Source organism: Typha angustifolia, chromosome 10 (assembly GCF_048772165.1).
Source record: "Typha angustifolia cultivar Huaian chromosome 10, ASM4877216v1, whole genome shotgun sequence".
In the NCBI taxonomy this organism is placed as follows: domain Eukaryota; kingdom Viridiplantae; phylum Streptophyta; class Magnoliopsida; order Poales; family Typhaceae; genus Typha; species Typha angustifolia.
Genome location: NC_133248.1, coordinates 8,571,948 through 8,586,589, shown reverse-complemented (window position 1 = coordinate 8,586,589; position 14,642 = coordinate 8,571,948). Strand labels below are relative to the sequence as shown.

Genomic DNA, 14,642 nt, shown 5'->3' with positions numbered 1-14,642 from the left:
ATGTTTATTTAATATCCTAACGTTACTTTAGCTAATTGACGTTAATCATGTTATATAGTTTATGTGATTCTAGTTCAAAGATTACTAAAATATCCTTAAAAGTTCCTAACCTAACCTAAATTCCCACAAAATTCTTCTTCCCCAAACTAAACACTAACTCCACAAAATCTAGATCCTCTCATGTATAACTAAACTCTACATCACAAATTTTCTATTATTTTCCAAATTTTCTTTATCTCTCTCCTCATCTTTGAGGTCACAAACAATAAAATCGACTTAGCATTTGGGGAGCTCTAAAATCTTTATGGCTCGAAGTTTGGAAGCTCAAATTGGCTTGGCATTTAGGTGATGTTTTTTATGGTTTGAGAAAAAGTAATAAGCATAGATATTCAAGTTATGAATAAAATTAGAGATAAGTACAAGAATAATTTAGGAATGTTATAAATTACATAGTAGATTATAACAAAATATTCTCTTTCTGGTATCATTTAATTTGATTATGGTTAGATTAAGTTAACTCAGGATATTAAATGAATATTATAGGAAAAATGTGAGTTCTGAGTTATAAAATGTCGGGATGCAAATTATAAAATAAACAAAATATAGGGTGTAATTTATATATTCCTTTATTTAAAATATAAGCAATCTCAAATATCACCTCCTCCATGTACAAATTGAGAATAGAAGTAGAAACCGATACAGAAAAATTGGATGAAGTGCGAGCAATGCTTCCATTACTAGACCAAGCCTTCCTCCTCTTCCTCCTTTCCCTCTTCTTCTTCTTCTTTTTAACCATCATCAAAAGATCCTTCTCCTCCCACAACCCCAATATCCCTCTTCCACCTTCTCCTCCCAAGCTTCCGTTCATCGGCAACCTCCACCAAATCGGTCCTCTCCTACACCAATCTCTCCACTCCCTCTCTTCCACTTATGGCCCCCTCATGCATCTCCGCCTCGGCCAAATCCCGACCCTTATCGTCTCCTCCGCCGACATGGCGGCCGAGATTACCAAGACCCACGATGCCATCTTCGCCACTCGACCTTCCTTCAAGGTCGCCGAGATCCTAACCTACAATTTCGTCGACTTGGTCTTCGCCCCCTACGGCGAATACTGGAAACAGGTGCGGAAGATCTGCACCAAGCACCTCTTGAGCCCCAGGAGGGAAGGGTCGTATCATCCCATGAAGGAAGAAGAGGTGGGCTTCATGGTGGAGAGGATTGGTGCGGATTCTTTGCAACCTAGTCCGGTGGACTTGAGCGAAGTGCTGTTCGACTTCGCAAATGACGTGATCTGCAGGGCCGTTTCTGGAAAATTCTTTAGGGAGGAAGGAAGGAACAGGTTGTTCCGGATTCTTATCGAGGAGAACACGGCCTTGCTCAGTGGGTTCCATCTGGGGGATTACTTTCCTAAACTGGGTTGGTTGGATGGGGTTTTTGGGGTTATTAAGAGAACTAAGAGGACTTTCACCGGGTGGGATAATGTGCTTGAGGAGGTGATTAAGGAGCACAGAGAGGGGATTAAGGATGGTGGGGACGAGGATTTCACTGATGTGTTGCTGTCTTTGCAGGAGGATCCAGACTTGGGGTTTGAGCTGAAGGACGATAATGTCAAGTCTCTATTGGCGGTAAGATGTTTGATGTAATGTCTCTTTCAGGCTTTTGGTAGGATATAAGTAAGATGGTAGTATCATAAACCAAAGGTTCAAGCTAACTGACGTTAGAATTTCAAGGAGACACTTTATTTAGCTCTAATTCTAATCCTTTACAAAAAAATAAAAAATAAAAATTGTTTGTCATCTTATTGTAGGATATGTTTGCTGCTGGGACGGAAACATCATATGCGGCCTTAGAATGGGCTATGGCGGAGCTTGTTCGAAACCCAGAAGTGATGAAGAAGCTAGTAGATGAAGTGAGAGGGATTGCCAGCCAAAATCAAAAGGTTACAGCTGAGGACCTAAACAAAATGAGTTATTTAAAGGTTGTGGTAAAGGAGACATTGAGGTTGCACCCTCCTGTTCCACTATTCATTCCGAGGGAATCAATGGAAGAATGTCATGTAGGAGGCTACTACATTCCTAAGGGGACTAGAGTCATTATAAATGCTTGGTCTATTAGTAGAGATCCCAATTTCTGGAAGTCGCCAAATGAGTATATTCCAGAGAGATTCATCAACACTCACGTCGACTTTAGAGGTAAAGATTTCCACTTCATCCCATTTGGAGCAGGTAGAAGGATTTGCCCTGGAATGCAGTTTGCTCTCTCCACGCTGGAGCTTGCACTGGCAAATCTTATTCATCGATTTGACTGGGAGCTGCCACCTAATGGCTTCTCAAGAACAGAGTTGGACATGGAAGAGGCCTCTGGTTTGACAACCACTCGGAAGAACAGGCTGAAGCTTATAGCCAAACCATTTGTCTTTCCAAAGTAGAAGAAAAGACTATGTTATGACCTCCTACCCTTGTGAAAAATTTTGCCATCGAAAGCCTTGGTTATACTTAGAGCACCAAGTTGGAAGTAAAAATAAGGATTTTATTAGATAGTTGTAATTAATCACAAGTTTGTATATGCATCTGAGTATGATTGCAGATGAAAGCATAGCAATGTAGATCAGAATAAGTTTTTTGTCAGTTAGTCATGCTTCAAGGCAAAACTTTAAGAATACCCACATAGCATGCAGTTGTACATTATTGCTTGTACCATTAATGCTACATGTTATATTCCTTCAAGGACGAGAGAAGACGTGAAATAGGAGTGTAATTATTTATTTTTTGTGACATAAAAAAGTAAAAAATATTTAATTTTAAAAAAAAATTAAGTACCTGCGATGCAAATATTATCCAAATATTATTATTAAATTTATAAATTATAAATACAAGTCAGTCATTTTAAACTCATATTTACCTATCAATAAATTATTTTAAATAAAAAATTTTAATTTCTCCACGAGTGTATACAAATATTATTTTTCAAGTTACCCGGATTCTGAGATATGAGCTTTTTTATAATAAAAAAATATATTTTTTGGATAAAAAAAAGGAAGAGAGCGGAGAAAGAATATTGATTAGATATGAAAATAATTTATATATAAGAAATTTTAAAGTTAAATTTGGAATCTAATTGGAATCAAATTGGATTATTTTTTAATTATTTTCTCTTTGTATTGTGGAATGAACTTGGTTACGAATAAAATAATCTTTGATCACTGAACTTGACTAACTCAAACCAAACAAGGGCTAATGTTTTGGCTAGCTCTGCAATTTTGGCCGCAACCAGCTTTGCCACCAACTTTTAGTCTCCCCACCTTTTGGAGCTTTAGCTCCTCCTTTTTGGGGAATAAAAGCTAAGGTACTGGTAGTCATGTTTAATTCACTATCCATCTCCCCAGAGATTTTCTTTTAAAACAAAAACCTTCTGTAACAATCTTGCAAATGTCTTTCTTTAGACTCGGCCAGAGCCAGAGATCTCGCATTAATCACCTACCTACTAAGGTCTTACGCACTCGGTCAGGGGCTACGCTTCGATGTCTTCATTTAATGGAGGGGTGTCAGGTGTGCAAGAGATCACCGTCAGGCCTCATCCAGTTAGGATTAGGGGTGGCAAAACTTGACCCGACCCGATAACCCGACACGATAACCCGACTGTTAATCGGGTTTGGGTTTAGATTAATCAGGTTCGGGTCATAAACGGGTCAACCCGCCTAACCCGATTATTAATTGGGTCGTGTTCGGGTTTATGCCTTTGACCCGCTTGACCCGTTTAACCTGTTTAAGTAAACGGGTCGGGCGGGTCAGGTGGGTCGGGTGACCCGTTTAACCCGTTTAGTTTTAATATTGTATGAATTATTAGGATTGTATTTATGTAATACACCATTTATATATAATAAATCAGTAAATATTAAATTTTATATATGATTTGTATTAAACGGGTTAGACGGGTCGTGTTAGCGTGTCGTGTTAACTTGACCCGTTTATTAAACGGGTTAGGCGGGTCGTGTCGTGTTACCCGTTTATCAATCGGGTCGTGTTCGTGTTTACTAAATGTAACCCGTTTATTAATCGGGTCGTGTTCGTGTCAAGGTAATGTTGACCCGACCCGAATCTGACCCGACCCGAACCCGCTTAACCCGACCCGATTGCCACCCCTAGTTATGATAGTCTTAGAAAAGTGAGTGGTAAGTAAAAGCTTCACGAATTCTGCTACTATTTTGCATCCATTCATCATCATCCATCATCCACTTAAAGACAGTTCGATATGCACGTTGTGCCAGTACTACTCGTCGTCATGCTCATTTTCTGAAGGTCTTTGCTCCCTTATACAGTCTTCTGCAGACACTGTAGCCTGCCTTGGATATTAGATATTTGATCTTCTACCTCGGTGATCGCTTGATCAGGATTCACTTGCAATGAATTGAGGCTCAGATGTATGCTTTACTAGACATAGACATTTTATCAAAAAGAAACAGACATTAAAAACGAAGTCACAAATTGTTCAAAAAACTTATCAAGAACTGTAACGACAGACAATTTCACATAAATTGACATTGTCAGGTTTGTCGTTGTTGGGAGACGAAAACAAAACTTGATTAATCTTACCTTCTATGTTTGCAATTTGTAATATGTTTTAATTGGGACTTGGTTCCTACCTTTCCTCTAAGAAGTAGGAACATTGTCCGAAAAACATAAAAGCGATGGTTCTTGTTTCTTTCCCCTCCTTTCTTAATTAAAAGAGTCCATAGAAACTGGAAAGATATAGGTAGGTTTTTAAAGTTGACCAGAGTAAGATAACGTGAAACACCTCCCAAAAACTTTGAACATCAACTGCAAGCAATGCCTGCAATGCTAGGCCTTGCACTCGTCTCCTCTTCCCAAGCCCCTCTCCTCCTCCTCCTCCTCCTCCTCCTCCTCCTCCTTCCGCTCTTCTTCCTCATCTTCAAGAGATCCTTCTCCTCCCACAGCCCCAACCTCCCTCTTCCTCCTTCTCCTCTCAAGCTCCCCATCATAGGCAACCTCCACCAAATTGGCTCTATCCCACACCAATCTCTCCACTCCCTCTCTTCCACCTATGGCCCCCTCATGTATCTCCGCCTCGGCCAAGTCCCAACCCTCATCGTCTCCTCCGCCGACATGGCGGCCGAGATAACCAAGACCCACGACGCCATCTTCGCCACTCGCTCTTCCTTCAAGGTCGCCGAGATCCTAACCTACAACTTCGTGGACTTGGTCTTCGCCCCTCACGGCGAGTACTGGAGGCAGGCGCGAAAGATCTGCACCAAGAACCTCTTGAGCGCCAGGAGGGAAGAGTCGTATCATCCCATAAAGGAAGAAGAGGTGGGCTTCATGGCAGAGAAGATTGCCGCGGCTTCTTTGCAATCTAGTCCAGTGGACATGAGCCAAATGCTGTTCAACTATGCAAATGACGTGATATGCAGGATGGTTTCAGGAAAATTCTTTAGAGCGGAAGGGAGGAATGGGCTGTTCCAGATCCTTATTCAGGAGAACACGGCTTTGCTTGGTGGGTTCCATATGGGGGATTATTTTCCTAAACTAGGTTGGTTGGACGGGGTTTTGGGTGTGATTAGGAGGGCTAAGAGGATCATTAAGAGGTGGGATGATGTGCTCGAGGAGCTGATTAAGGAACACAGGGAGCGGATTAAGGATGGTGGAGAGGGGGATTTTATCGATGTGTTGTTGTCTTTGCAGGAAGGTCCAGATTTGGGGTTTGACTTGGAAGAAAGGCATATCAAATCTCTATTGGCGGTAAGTTTTCTAAGCCTTCAAAAAAGACTCGTTTCGATAGCTAATCTGTAGGAATTATAGTTTCTTGGTTTAATTATATTTACCATTGTAATAACATAATAATAATTTTTTCTTAGTTTAATTATATTTTTACCCCTTAATTAGAGATAGTTTTTCTATACAATTCTCTCTAATTTCTCTTTAATTAAAATAATAAGAGATTAATTAGAGATAATTTAAATAAATAAAAACTTTTTCATCAATATTTCAAAGAAAAAACTTAATCTATATTGCAAACAAATTATAATATTTATTTAAAAACTGTGAATTACCGTTAGAATTTTATATTTAAACTATAAATTTTATACTTAAACTATAAATTATTCATTCAGTTATAAATAAATTTTTAATCTGAAGAAACTTTGAATATAAAAATTCTAAATCATGATATTACAAATTTTATTCAATTGATTTCATAATTTTTGGACATAGATGATTATCCTTTGAATACTTTTTTTAAAACTATGTAAAATTGAAATTTCATAGTTTAATTACGAAAGTTGTACTTAAATTATAAATTTCATACATAAACTACGAAATTCTGATTTCACGTAGTTTTGAAAAAAAAATAACATCTTATATATTTAATCATTGGAATTATCTCATATTAATTTTTTATTTTAAATATTAAAGAGCGATTTAATGAGGCACTAAATGATAGAAAAAATAATAGTAGAAGAAAAAGAATTAGCAACAGCATATAAAGTAAAAAGATAAAGAAAAAGATAAGTATGAATTATTTTTTCTCTCTCTTATAATGTCAGGTGAGTATTTAATGAGATACTAAATGATCAAAAGTGTAAAGTTAAAAAAAAAAATAAGAAAAAAGTTTCAAATGCAAGAGAAACCGAAAATAATACTGTCTCACCAAATTAAAAATTAAGTGGATTTTCGATACAAATAATCCAAAGTATAACACTCCTCATTTAAGGGTAAATATTATAACATGAATTTTAAATAGTTCAAGAAAGATTATGTGCTATTATTTTTCACGGGTTACAAATATAATACTGGCCCCTAGTTTAGTGAGTGATTACTTAATTAAATAACTTTTTTATATCACAGTGCACCACAGAAGAAGAAAATCCTAATCCTTGTTATTGATCATTCTAATCTTCTACTTTTCCTTGTTTCGCATCCTATCGTAGGATATGTTTTCTGCAGGGACGGAAACGTCATACGTAGCCCTAGAATGGGCCATGGCGGAGCTTGTTCGGAACTCCAAAGTGATGAAAAAGCTAGTAGATGAGGTGAGAGGGATTGCTGGCCACAACACCAAGGTTAGAGTTGAGGACCTGAAAACAATGAGCTACTTGAAGGCTGTGGTGAAGGAGACGCTGAGGTTGCATCCTCCGGTTCCACTGCTAATCCCAAGAGAATCAATGGATGACTGTCGTATAGGAGACTACTACATTCCAAAGGGGACAAGAGTTTTTATTAACGCTTGGGCTATTGGTAGAGACCCCAACTTCTGGGAGACACCAAATGAGTTCATTCCAGAAAGGTTCATCAATAGCCAGGTGGACTTCAAGGGTAGAGATTTCCAGTTGATCCCATTCGGAGCTGGCAGAAGGATTTGTCCCGGGATGCAGTTTGCTATCACCACAATAGAGCTCGCGATTGCAAATCTTGTCCACCAATTTGACTGGGAATTGCCTGATGCATTAGCAAGAGAGGAGCTGGACATGGAAGAGTCTCGTGGGTTGACAACTCCTAGGAAAAACAGGCTGAAGCTGATACCCAAACCAAGCAAGAGTATGATCTCCTCTTATGAAAAAGAAAAAATTGCCATCCAAAGCCTTGGATGTACTTAGAGCATGAAGATGTTAGTAAAAAAACCAGGAGCTTATTAAACTATTGTAATCGTAAGTCTGTATTTGCATCTCTTGGAGTAAGAAACGGAATGAAGCTTTCAGATGAAACTATTGTAATTTATATGGATCAGAATAAGTTTTTATCAGTAACTAGTTTGTCTGCTAGAAGGCATTGTAACAAATCAATAGTAGTATTTCTTGTATTGCTGGGGACTCAATTTGTCTCCTCCAGTGGTGAAACGTTGCAGACCACTTTGATTCATGGATTCGTGTCCATTGAAGTGCAGGCGCAACCACAAGGTGGTGCCACAAGGAAATTAGGTGATGATGGGTGCGGCGACGCGAACAATGAATAGTGGTGGTGGTGGCAGCCGCAGCCATATCTACTGCCTTAGCAGCGGCCGAAGTTGATTAGTGCCAATAGGGTTAAGATTACCTCATTTGATCACGTCTACTTAGAAATCTTGATAGATTGACAGATTTTGGGTATACTTGGAAGTGTTATTTTTCGAATATTTTATTTCCCTCTTGCCAAGTTCTAGCAGGGAAGGTAATGTGTCGTCTGTCATTGACTCATCCAATGCAATCAATTTTCCTTTGCTTGTTAGGTTGTTGTTTGTAGTGTTTCAGCCCCGGTGTCAAACCCTTAAGGTTGTGGTGTTTTGAGTCATTAGAGATCATAAAAAAGGCATACTGTTGGGCTATGTCTTTTATTAAATCTTTGTATTTCCTCAAAGCTTGATACTTAATTCTTTTGTCGTTGGACAATTTCTATAGCCAACTTGGGGCTTGTTGTAGAACCCTCGCCAATTTTTCCTCTCCTATTTTTTTTTTCTATATTATGTGTCTAAGCTATGAGATGGATAATACTACCTGCTCTCTCTAAAAGAAAAAGTGATTGCATATGGATACCAGTTTTAAGAAGATCAATTTGTAATTACCTTGCTCCGTTTAGCAAATTTCAAATGGATACATCCTTTTCCATGTGATATCTGGATAACAAATCTGAAGGGAAGAAGTATGCCCAACCCTACAAAACAGATAACCAAGGAGAAGTGAGTCAAAATTAAAAATGTTAATGGACTGGTAAGAAGTTTTTCCACCTAAAAGCCTTCAATCAGTGTAACAGCAGTTCATAACTGCACGAATTGGGTTCTTAGATGAATAAGAATACTTCTGCTAAGCTTCACGAGATGATAAAGCTGATAATAAGACTAAGGACAAAAAAAATATCAACATTATGAAAAAGAACCAAAAATAAATAAATAAACCCTTTCACACCTATCAATAGCTAGAGCGGTGCATTTAACTCAAAATCTATGCTTTACATTATAAGATTCTAACCCTATATGTAGTATATTACATTATAATATTCCAACCCTATATGTAGTAGATTAGTGAAGCTCATTTCTCTAATCTTATGCATACAAAGTATTGAAATGAACTCATTCAGCTTATTCCTGGTAATCAGCAAATAGCTCTGACAGCTGTTCGTCTGTCCATTGTGCAACAGAAACTCTTGAAGTTAAATTCCTAGTATCATTCTTTTCATGTTCAGGCTCGGAAGACATTGATATGGTGGCGGCAGTCGTAGCATTGGCACTACGAGCTAACTTTCCTCCAAAACTTGTTTTCCCACTGCCTATCAGTGTTTCACAATTTGAATTTCGAATCATGTCCTCACCAGGACAATTGGTAGATATATGCTTGTCAGAAGGGTCTCCCCTTACTTCATTCAACCCAATTTCCTGCTGCCTCCCTAAGAAATTCAAATTTCTTCTGAAATCCTCATCAGGGTTGATGGGTTTGTGCTTTCCAGAAGGATCTCCTGCCACTTCACCTGTCCAAAAATTTTGGCGCTTCCCTAAACAATGATTAGTATTGGTAGCCACTGCTGTCGTAGCATCTCTTGCACCACTGCTGCATAAGAAGCTTCCTTCAATCTCTTCCTTATCTGCAATCACCCTTGAATAAGTCATGTTACTCATTTCTCCATGAGCAGGATTTTCCATCTCAGATCTGCTCTTCTGCCTGATATCTCTGTGTTTATCTATCGAAATACAAAAAGAAAACAATTAACAAGGAAGAACGAGGCAGGCTAAAAGAAAACCCAAAAATAAGAAAAAGAAGTTCACCAGGGAGATGCAATCTGGCAGTGCCTGAAGGAATCACCAACTTGTGAGGGGGACCACAGTCATTACCAACGAGCTGTTCAAGAAAGTAATATTGTGATGCATCTAGTCTCAAGGAGAAACTCTGAATTATTAATATGGACATCCTTATGCAGGTAAGGAACATCAACACATACTCATATACTGTAAGCATGTTAATGATTGAGTACAAGTCAGTAGCAAAGAAACACAAGAAGTTAAAACATAAAAATGATAAAAGAAGAAAAGAAAGTAATCAAGATATGTCTTGGCAGTAAAAAATTCAGCTAATTCAAATGCTTTAAACTGAGATTTTACAACTTAATGGCCTTGCATATGATATTCTAATTTCTTCAATTATGTTTAGAATAGATCTTGCAAATGATACAAATTTCACCACTTACGGCAAAATAGCTCACACCAGAAACATCAATGAAGGGAGGTTTAAACATTCTTAGCTTCTTCTCTTATTTCTTGCCAAATCAGAGCTAATTTGATAGGATACATTTATTGACCTCGAGGTTAAATAGGCTATGTATTTCAAGCCTATTGTTCAATAATGTATACTTCTCTATTAGTTCCTCCAAGAACATCGTCAAGCTTGACATCTGCACATATTTTTTCAAGTTCTATTTGTGCCAAGATATTTGTTTTCAAACTCATTTTTTGGCAAAGCTTCAATAATGAGAAAGAAATAAACTCTTAGTAATAATATCTCAAAGAACTTCAATGGGAAAAAAATACCTCTTTTCCTTTCTCCCTCCAACACTGATAAACGACCAAGTACATGAGATACATATCATATGATACGTAATATCATAGGCCCCTCCATCTCAAACTTAACTAGAGATGCCACTCGACCACCTAATAGCCACACTCAAATTCTACTGCAAATAGAGCTCTGACAATGAACTAAGATCAACTTAACTCAAGCACCACTTACTATCAATATTAAAGGATTTTTGACAAAACTAGACTTCCCACCCCAATAATTCCTTGAGTAATGAGTTCCAATACTACATACAAGAGCAAGTGTCTTCCTGCTGCATATGACGGTTAAAGGCTGTTGTCCGCTGCTTGAAAAATTGTTTTCTAATTATACAAATTCAGCTAACATATTCATGTAAGAACAAAATAATTCTCTATGGTGTAAAAAATTTCTTTCATTTCCTACTCGAATAGATTTTTCTTTTGATTTCCAAATAAATGCTCCACTGACTTTATGCCTATTGCAGGAACTATATAGTATAAGGGAACTACGCATACCAAAAGTCACTAACCAATAAGAGACTTTATTAACTTAAGTGATTGACCCCCACAGTGGTTCTTTAGGACGCTTCAACGGCAACATAGTTGAAGTCCACCTGGCGTAGAGAACACATATTCAGGTAAATAGTTCTTCGAATTACCTACTAGGTACATATTTTGGACTACCGAGCTATCAAACCAAAAAAAAGAATCTTAATATTTGAGTGCACCTAGAATTCTAAATCCTTGTCCATGTCAAAATTTGAGAGCAACAATGAAGAGAATAAAAAATAAGTGGTGACCAAGCTGCATCCCTATTATATAAAAAGTTAAATAACACAATTAATTAGAACCGTTACTTGAGGAATCTAATTATTACAGGCCTATGTATAAGTATAGTATTATACTGACTATTAACAACAACGACAACAAATGGCTGTAATGCAACTATATGAATCTGATTCTTCTTGGCACTTGGCAATTGACTTCAAATATAAAGAGGCTAATAGATTAAATTACTAACAGAAGTGCAACCAAATCATAACTAATCCGCACACATCTGCATAAGTGCGCACCTTGACCACATTATCTAATGTAATGTTGAGATAGCACACTGAGCGAGCTGAGGAAAAAACAACCACCTGCAATTTTTCCATTCTCAAGCTGTTAATGGCAATTAAGTATCATTTCATATAGCCAGCACTGGATTATTGATTTATGACAAGATGTCATTGCAAAACATATGAGCTTCCAACTGCGGTAAAAATAGGAGACCTTCTTAAGAATAAGGATGCATCCAATAGAAATATCAGAGCCAAGGTTTCCCTCCAAAATGACTCTCCGGTGCAGTGAAGCATCAATGGTTCCTGTCGGATCCTAAAGCCAACAAATATTTCACATGGTCACATAGGAATTTCTCACAACTATACACAACTCATCGATACTAACCTTCAAAGTTAGAAAGAGATCACCCAGCCCATTTGGAGTGCAACATTTGACAACTCCCACAACCTATCCATCAAAATCTTACATTTATCAAGATAATCAAATTAAAAGGAGAATAAAAGATGGTAGATATGAACCAGAGGTGCTTGATCGACAGTTCTAGTCTTGATTGAGCTGATTGTGGATACCGATCCGCAATCCTCCCCTAATCAAACATCAAATGATCAAATCACCCAAATAAGTACAAGAAGACCTCTAAACATATTGGATGTTCATCCCACTTACCAAGAAAGCCCAAAGCGAAGAGCCAAGGATTCATCTTGAAATCTGCATCATCTTCATCAAGATCCAATCGGTCGCCCGGCCTATCAATCCCTTCCAAGTGAGGGCCGCTCTCCACAGCAGCAGCCATGCGATGCATCGCAGCTTGCACGGCGCCAGCGGGACCGGGGATGAGGTGGGGGAAGGAGGAGGCAGCGATAATGGATCCCGGAGGAGAGTCCCGGGGTCGGGATCCCGAAACTGAGGTTGGGGAATTTGGTCGAACAGGTGATGGACGAGAGGAAGGGGAAGGATTGGGAGCTAAGGCCTGGGAGGGGCGAGGGAGTTGAGAGCAAGGGAGGAGAGCAGGGAAGGAAGGGAGGAGAGAGGGGAGATCGGAGTCGTCGATGTCGATTGCTTCCTCCCAGCGATCTAACTCTTCCCCCATGTCTACGTTCTCGTTTCTTGAATGAGTTGGGTATTTTGGAGCGCGGGAGAGGGGTGAGGTCTCGTAGTTTCAAATATTTGACAACGTTAAATAAGTTACTGTACTTTATTTTTTATTTTTTATTTTTACCAAACTAATTTAATATTTATGGTTAAAGTTCACCTAACTAACCAAGCCCATCCAAATTACCAAGATAATCCCCCAAATATTACAAATATAATAAATTATTAAAATACCTAAATTAACCTTCTTCCTTATAGTTTGTCTAACAAATATAACAGGAGTATTTAAATAATCTGGGTGGGGTTTATAAGTATGACAAATTCTAATAGTTTTAGATTAGTTTGGTAATAATAAAAAAATATAAGGGGTAAAATAATTTTATACATAAGTATAAGAATTAAAATACATTTAACACTATTTTAAAATACGTCATCACATTCTTTTTCTTTTGATCAAAGAAGCTGAAGACAGTTTAGATTAAGACAGCCCGACTTATTACATCAGTCGAGCAGTCAAAATTAAAGAGATTATATAGATTGGCCTTTTCTCATACACCTCTGACAGTGATTTATCCTGATTTGCAGCCCAATTTATCACTCGATTGCCTTCCCGATAGATATGACGGATCTTAAGCTCTGCAAAACCATCCAAAATCCTTAGTCATTCGATCACAACACTCCGGATTCTCCACATAATCACATATTTCTTTGATCTCCTAGAATCGAGTAAGAGAGACTATGCAATGATTTAGTGTCGATCGGTCATGCTACTCTCCGAGTGAAAAGCCACTTCATTGGTCCATTCTAAAACGGTGGACCACAAATAACAACCCTGACTCTAATCCATATAACATTGATATGAGCCCAGATGGCACAGAAAAAACCATGCCCACAAAAGCACCAAATGCACCTTTGTCCATACAAGGAAAGAAATGAAAAGAGGACAGGAATCTAACAGGATCCAAAACCCTTTTGCAGTCACATCTATCTTGGCAGACGAAGAAGATGACCGAGCCATTGATGAAGGCCCCTCATTGGCTTATAGTACACTTACTGGTAAGGACCAGATCGGATGGAATTATGAGGAATCTCATGAGAATGGTGTGTGTGTCAGGAATGGACCATTTGCCTCTAGATCTGTCTGAACTAAAGTTAATGAAAGAACCAGTCTTCTTGTTGTTCATCATGTAACAGTGAGAAAACTAGGACAAAGAATTCAGATCTACATTTCAATATCCAAGGTATTATTACTTATTGGTAGTCAATGCCATAAAAGTTCAATTGTTTAAAGGAGCTCGTATGTACGAGGGTACCGAGTTCAAATCTCAACGATATTTAGTATTTAGAGGGATATAGTTAAATTCTCGTATCTCTCAAAAATATACTATTATAAATATATACATGTGTTGTGATAGTTGTATTACAAATTTCACTGTATCTAAGCACATATATATATATATATTATATTCTATATGTCTCTGAAATATAAATATGGTTAGGCCATTGGGCGTCAATTTTACTAAATTTTTTGGCCGTAAAGTATGAGCTATAACTGAGAATTAGTAGGATTAGGTTTTTTCCTCTCTACTGATGATCTTTCTGGCAAGTGACTGTTGTCGGCAAGCTCCTCCCTCTCCTCTCCTCCTAGCTACCGGATGGAAGGAGGGGAGAGGTATCTCCACCTTAATTACAAAGTTTTTTCTTTTCTTTTCTTCTTCTTCCTCCCCATTCGCTGTAATATTTTTTTTTCCTTTTTTTTTATTTGATGCAGGTTTGTCGTATTAGATTCTTCAAATATAAGTTTGGATCCGAAGGGGGTCACAACAAACCGATGAAAGCCTCTTATCTTAGAGTTGTGGCGTAATTTACTTAGATATTTTTTCTGTGTTCTCTATGTTTTAAGGTTTGTCTAAATATCTTTATTTTTTTTTTCTACGCATCAATCTTGTAATCTGTTGATAATAAGCTTTTAAATAAAA

General features: G+C 37.9%; 3 protein-coding genes across 3 annotated transcripts; 2 read left to right on the top strand and 1 right to left on the bottom strand.

Moving 5' to 3' along the window:
• The first annotated feature begins 651 nt into the window (after positions 1-651).
• Positions 652-2,739, top strand: LOC140768674 (cytochrome P450 71A1-like). The gene is made up of 2 exons (XM_073109031.1): positions 652-1,625; positions 1,808-2,739. Exons 1-2 carry the CDS (start codon positions 666-668, stop codon positions 2,426-2,428), a joined length of 1,581 nt encoding a protein of 526 aa, XP_072965132.1. The 5' UTR covers positions 652-665; the 3' UTR covers positions 2,429-2,739.
• Positions 2,740-4,711: 1,972 nt separating this feature from the next.
• Positions 4,712-8,121, top strand: LOC140768016 (cytochrome P450 71A1-like). Its single transcript, XM_073108087.1, has 2 exons — positions 4,712-5,756; positions 6,944-8,121. The coding sequence occupies exons 1-2, from the start codon at positions 4,827-4,829 to the stop codon at positions 7,607-7,609; spliced, it is 1,596 nt and encodes a 531-aa protein (XP_072964188.1). The 5' UTR covers positions 4,712-4,826; the 3' UTR covers positions 7,610-8,121.
• Positions 8,122-8,766: 645 nt separating this feature from the next.
• On the bottom strand, positions 8,767-12,704 carry LOC140768835 (uncharacterized). The gene is made up of 7 exons (XM_073109262.1): positions 12,238-12,704; positions 12,090-12,157; positions 11,956-12,018; positions 11,782-11,883; positions 11,583-11,648; positions 9,745-9,817; positions 8,767-9,659 (listed from the first exon to the last, which is right to left on the bottom strand). Exons 1-7 carry the CDS (start codon positions 12,659-12,661, stop codon positions 9,064-9,066), a joined length of 1,392 nt encoding a protein of 463 aa, XP_072965363.1. The 5' UTR covers positions 12,662-12,704; the 3' UTR covers positions 8,767-9,063.
• Positions 12,705-14,642: the final 1,938 nt, after the last annotated feature.

Coding starts and splice junctions, on each gene's coding strand:
- LOC140768674 (XM_073109031.1), top strand. CDS start 666: ATGTACAAATTGAGAATAGAAGTAGAAACCGATACAGAAAAATTGGAT. Junction 1,626..1,807: donor ATGTCAAGTCTCTATTGGCG/GTAAGATGTTTG, acceptor ATCTTATTGTAG/GATATGTTTGCTGCTGGGAC.
- LOC140768016 (XM_073108087.1), top strand. CDS start 4,827: ATGCCTGCAATGCTAGGCCTTGCACTCGTCTCCTCTTCCCAAGCCCCT. Junction 5,757..6,943: donor ATATCAAATCTCTATTGGCG/GTAAGTTTTCTA, acceptor ATCCTATCGTAG/GATATGTTTTCTGCAGGGAC.
- LOC140768835 (XM_073109262.1), bottom strand. CDS start 12,661: ATGGGGGAAGAGTTAGATCGCTGGGAGGAAGCAATCGACATCGACGAC. Junction 11,649..11,781: donor GCATCCTTATTCTTAAGAAG/GTCTCCTATTTT, acceptor GAAAAATTGCAG/GTGGTTGTTTTTTCCTCAGC. Junction 9,660..9,744: donor TGCCAGATTGCATCTCCCTG/GTGAACTTCTTT, acceptor GTATTTCGATAG/ATAAACACAGAGATATCAGG.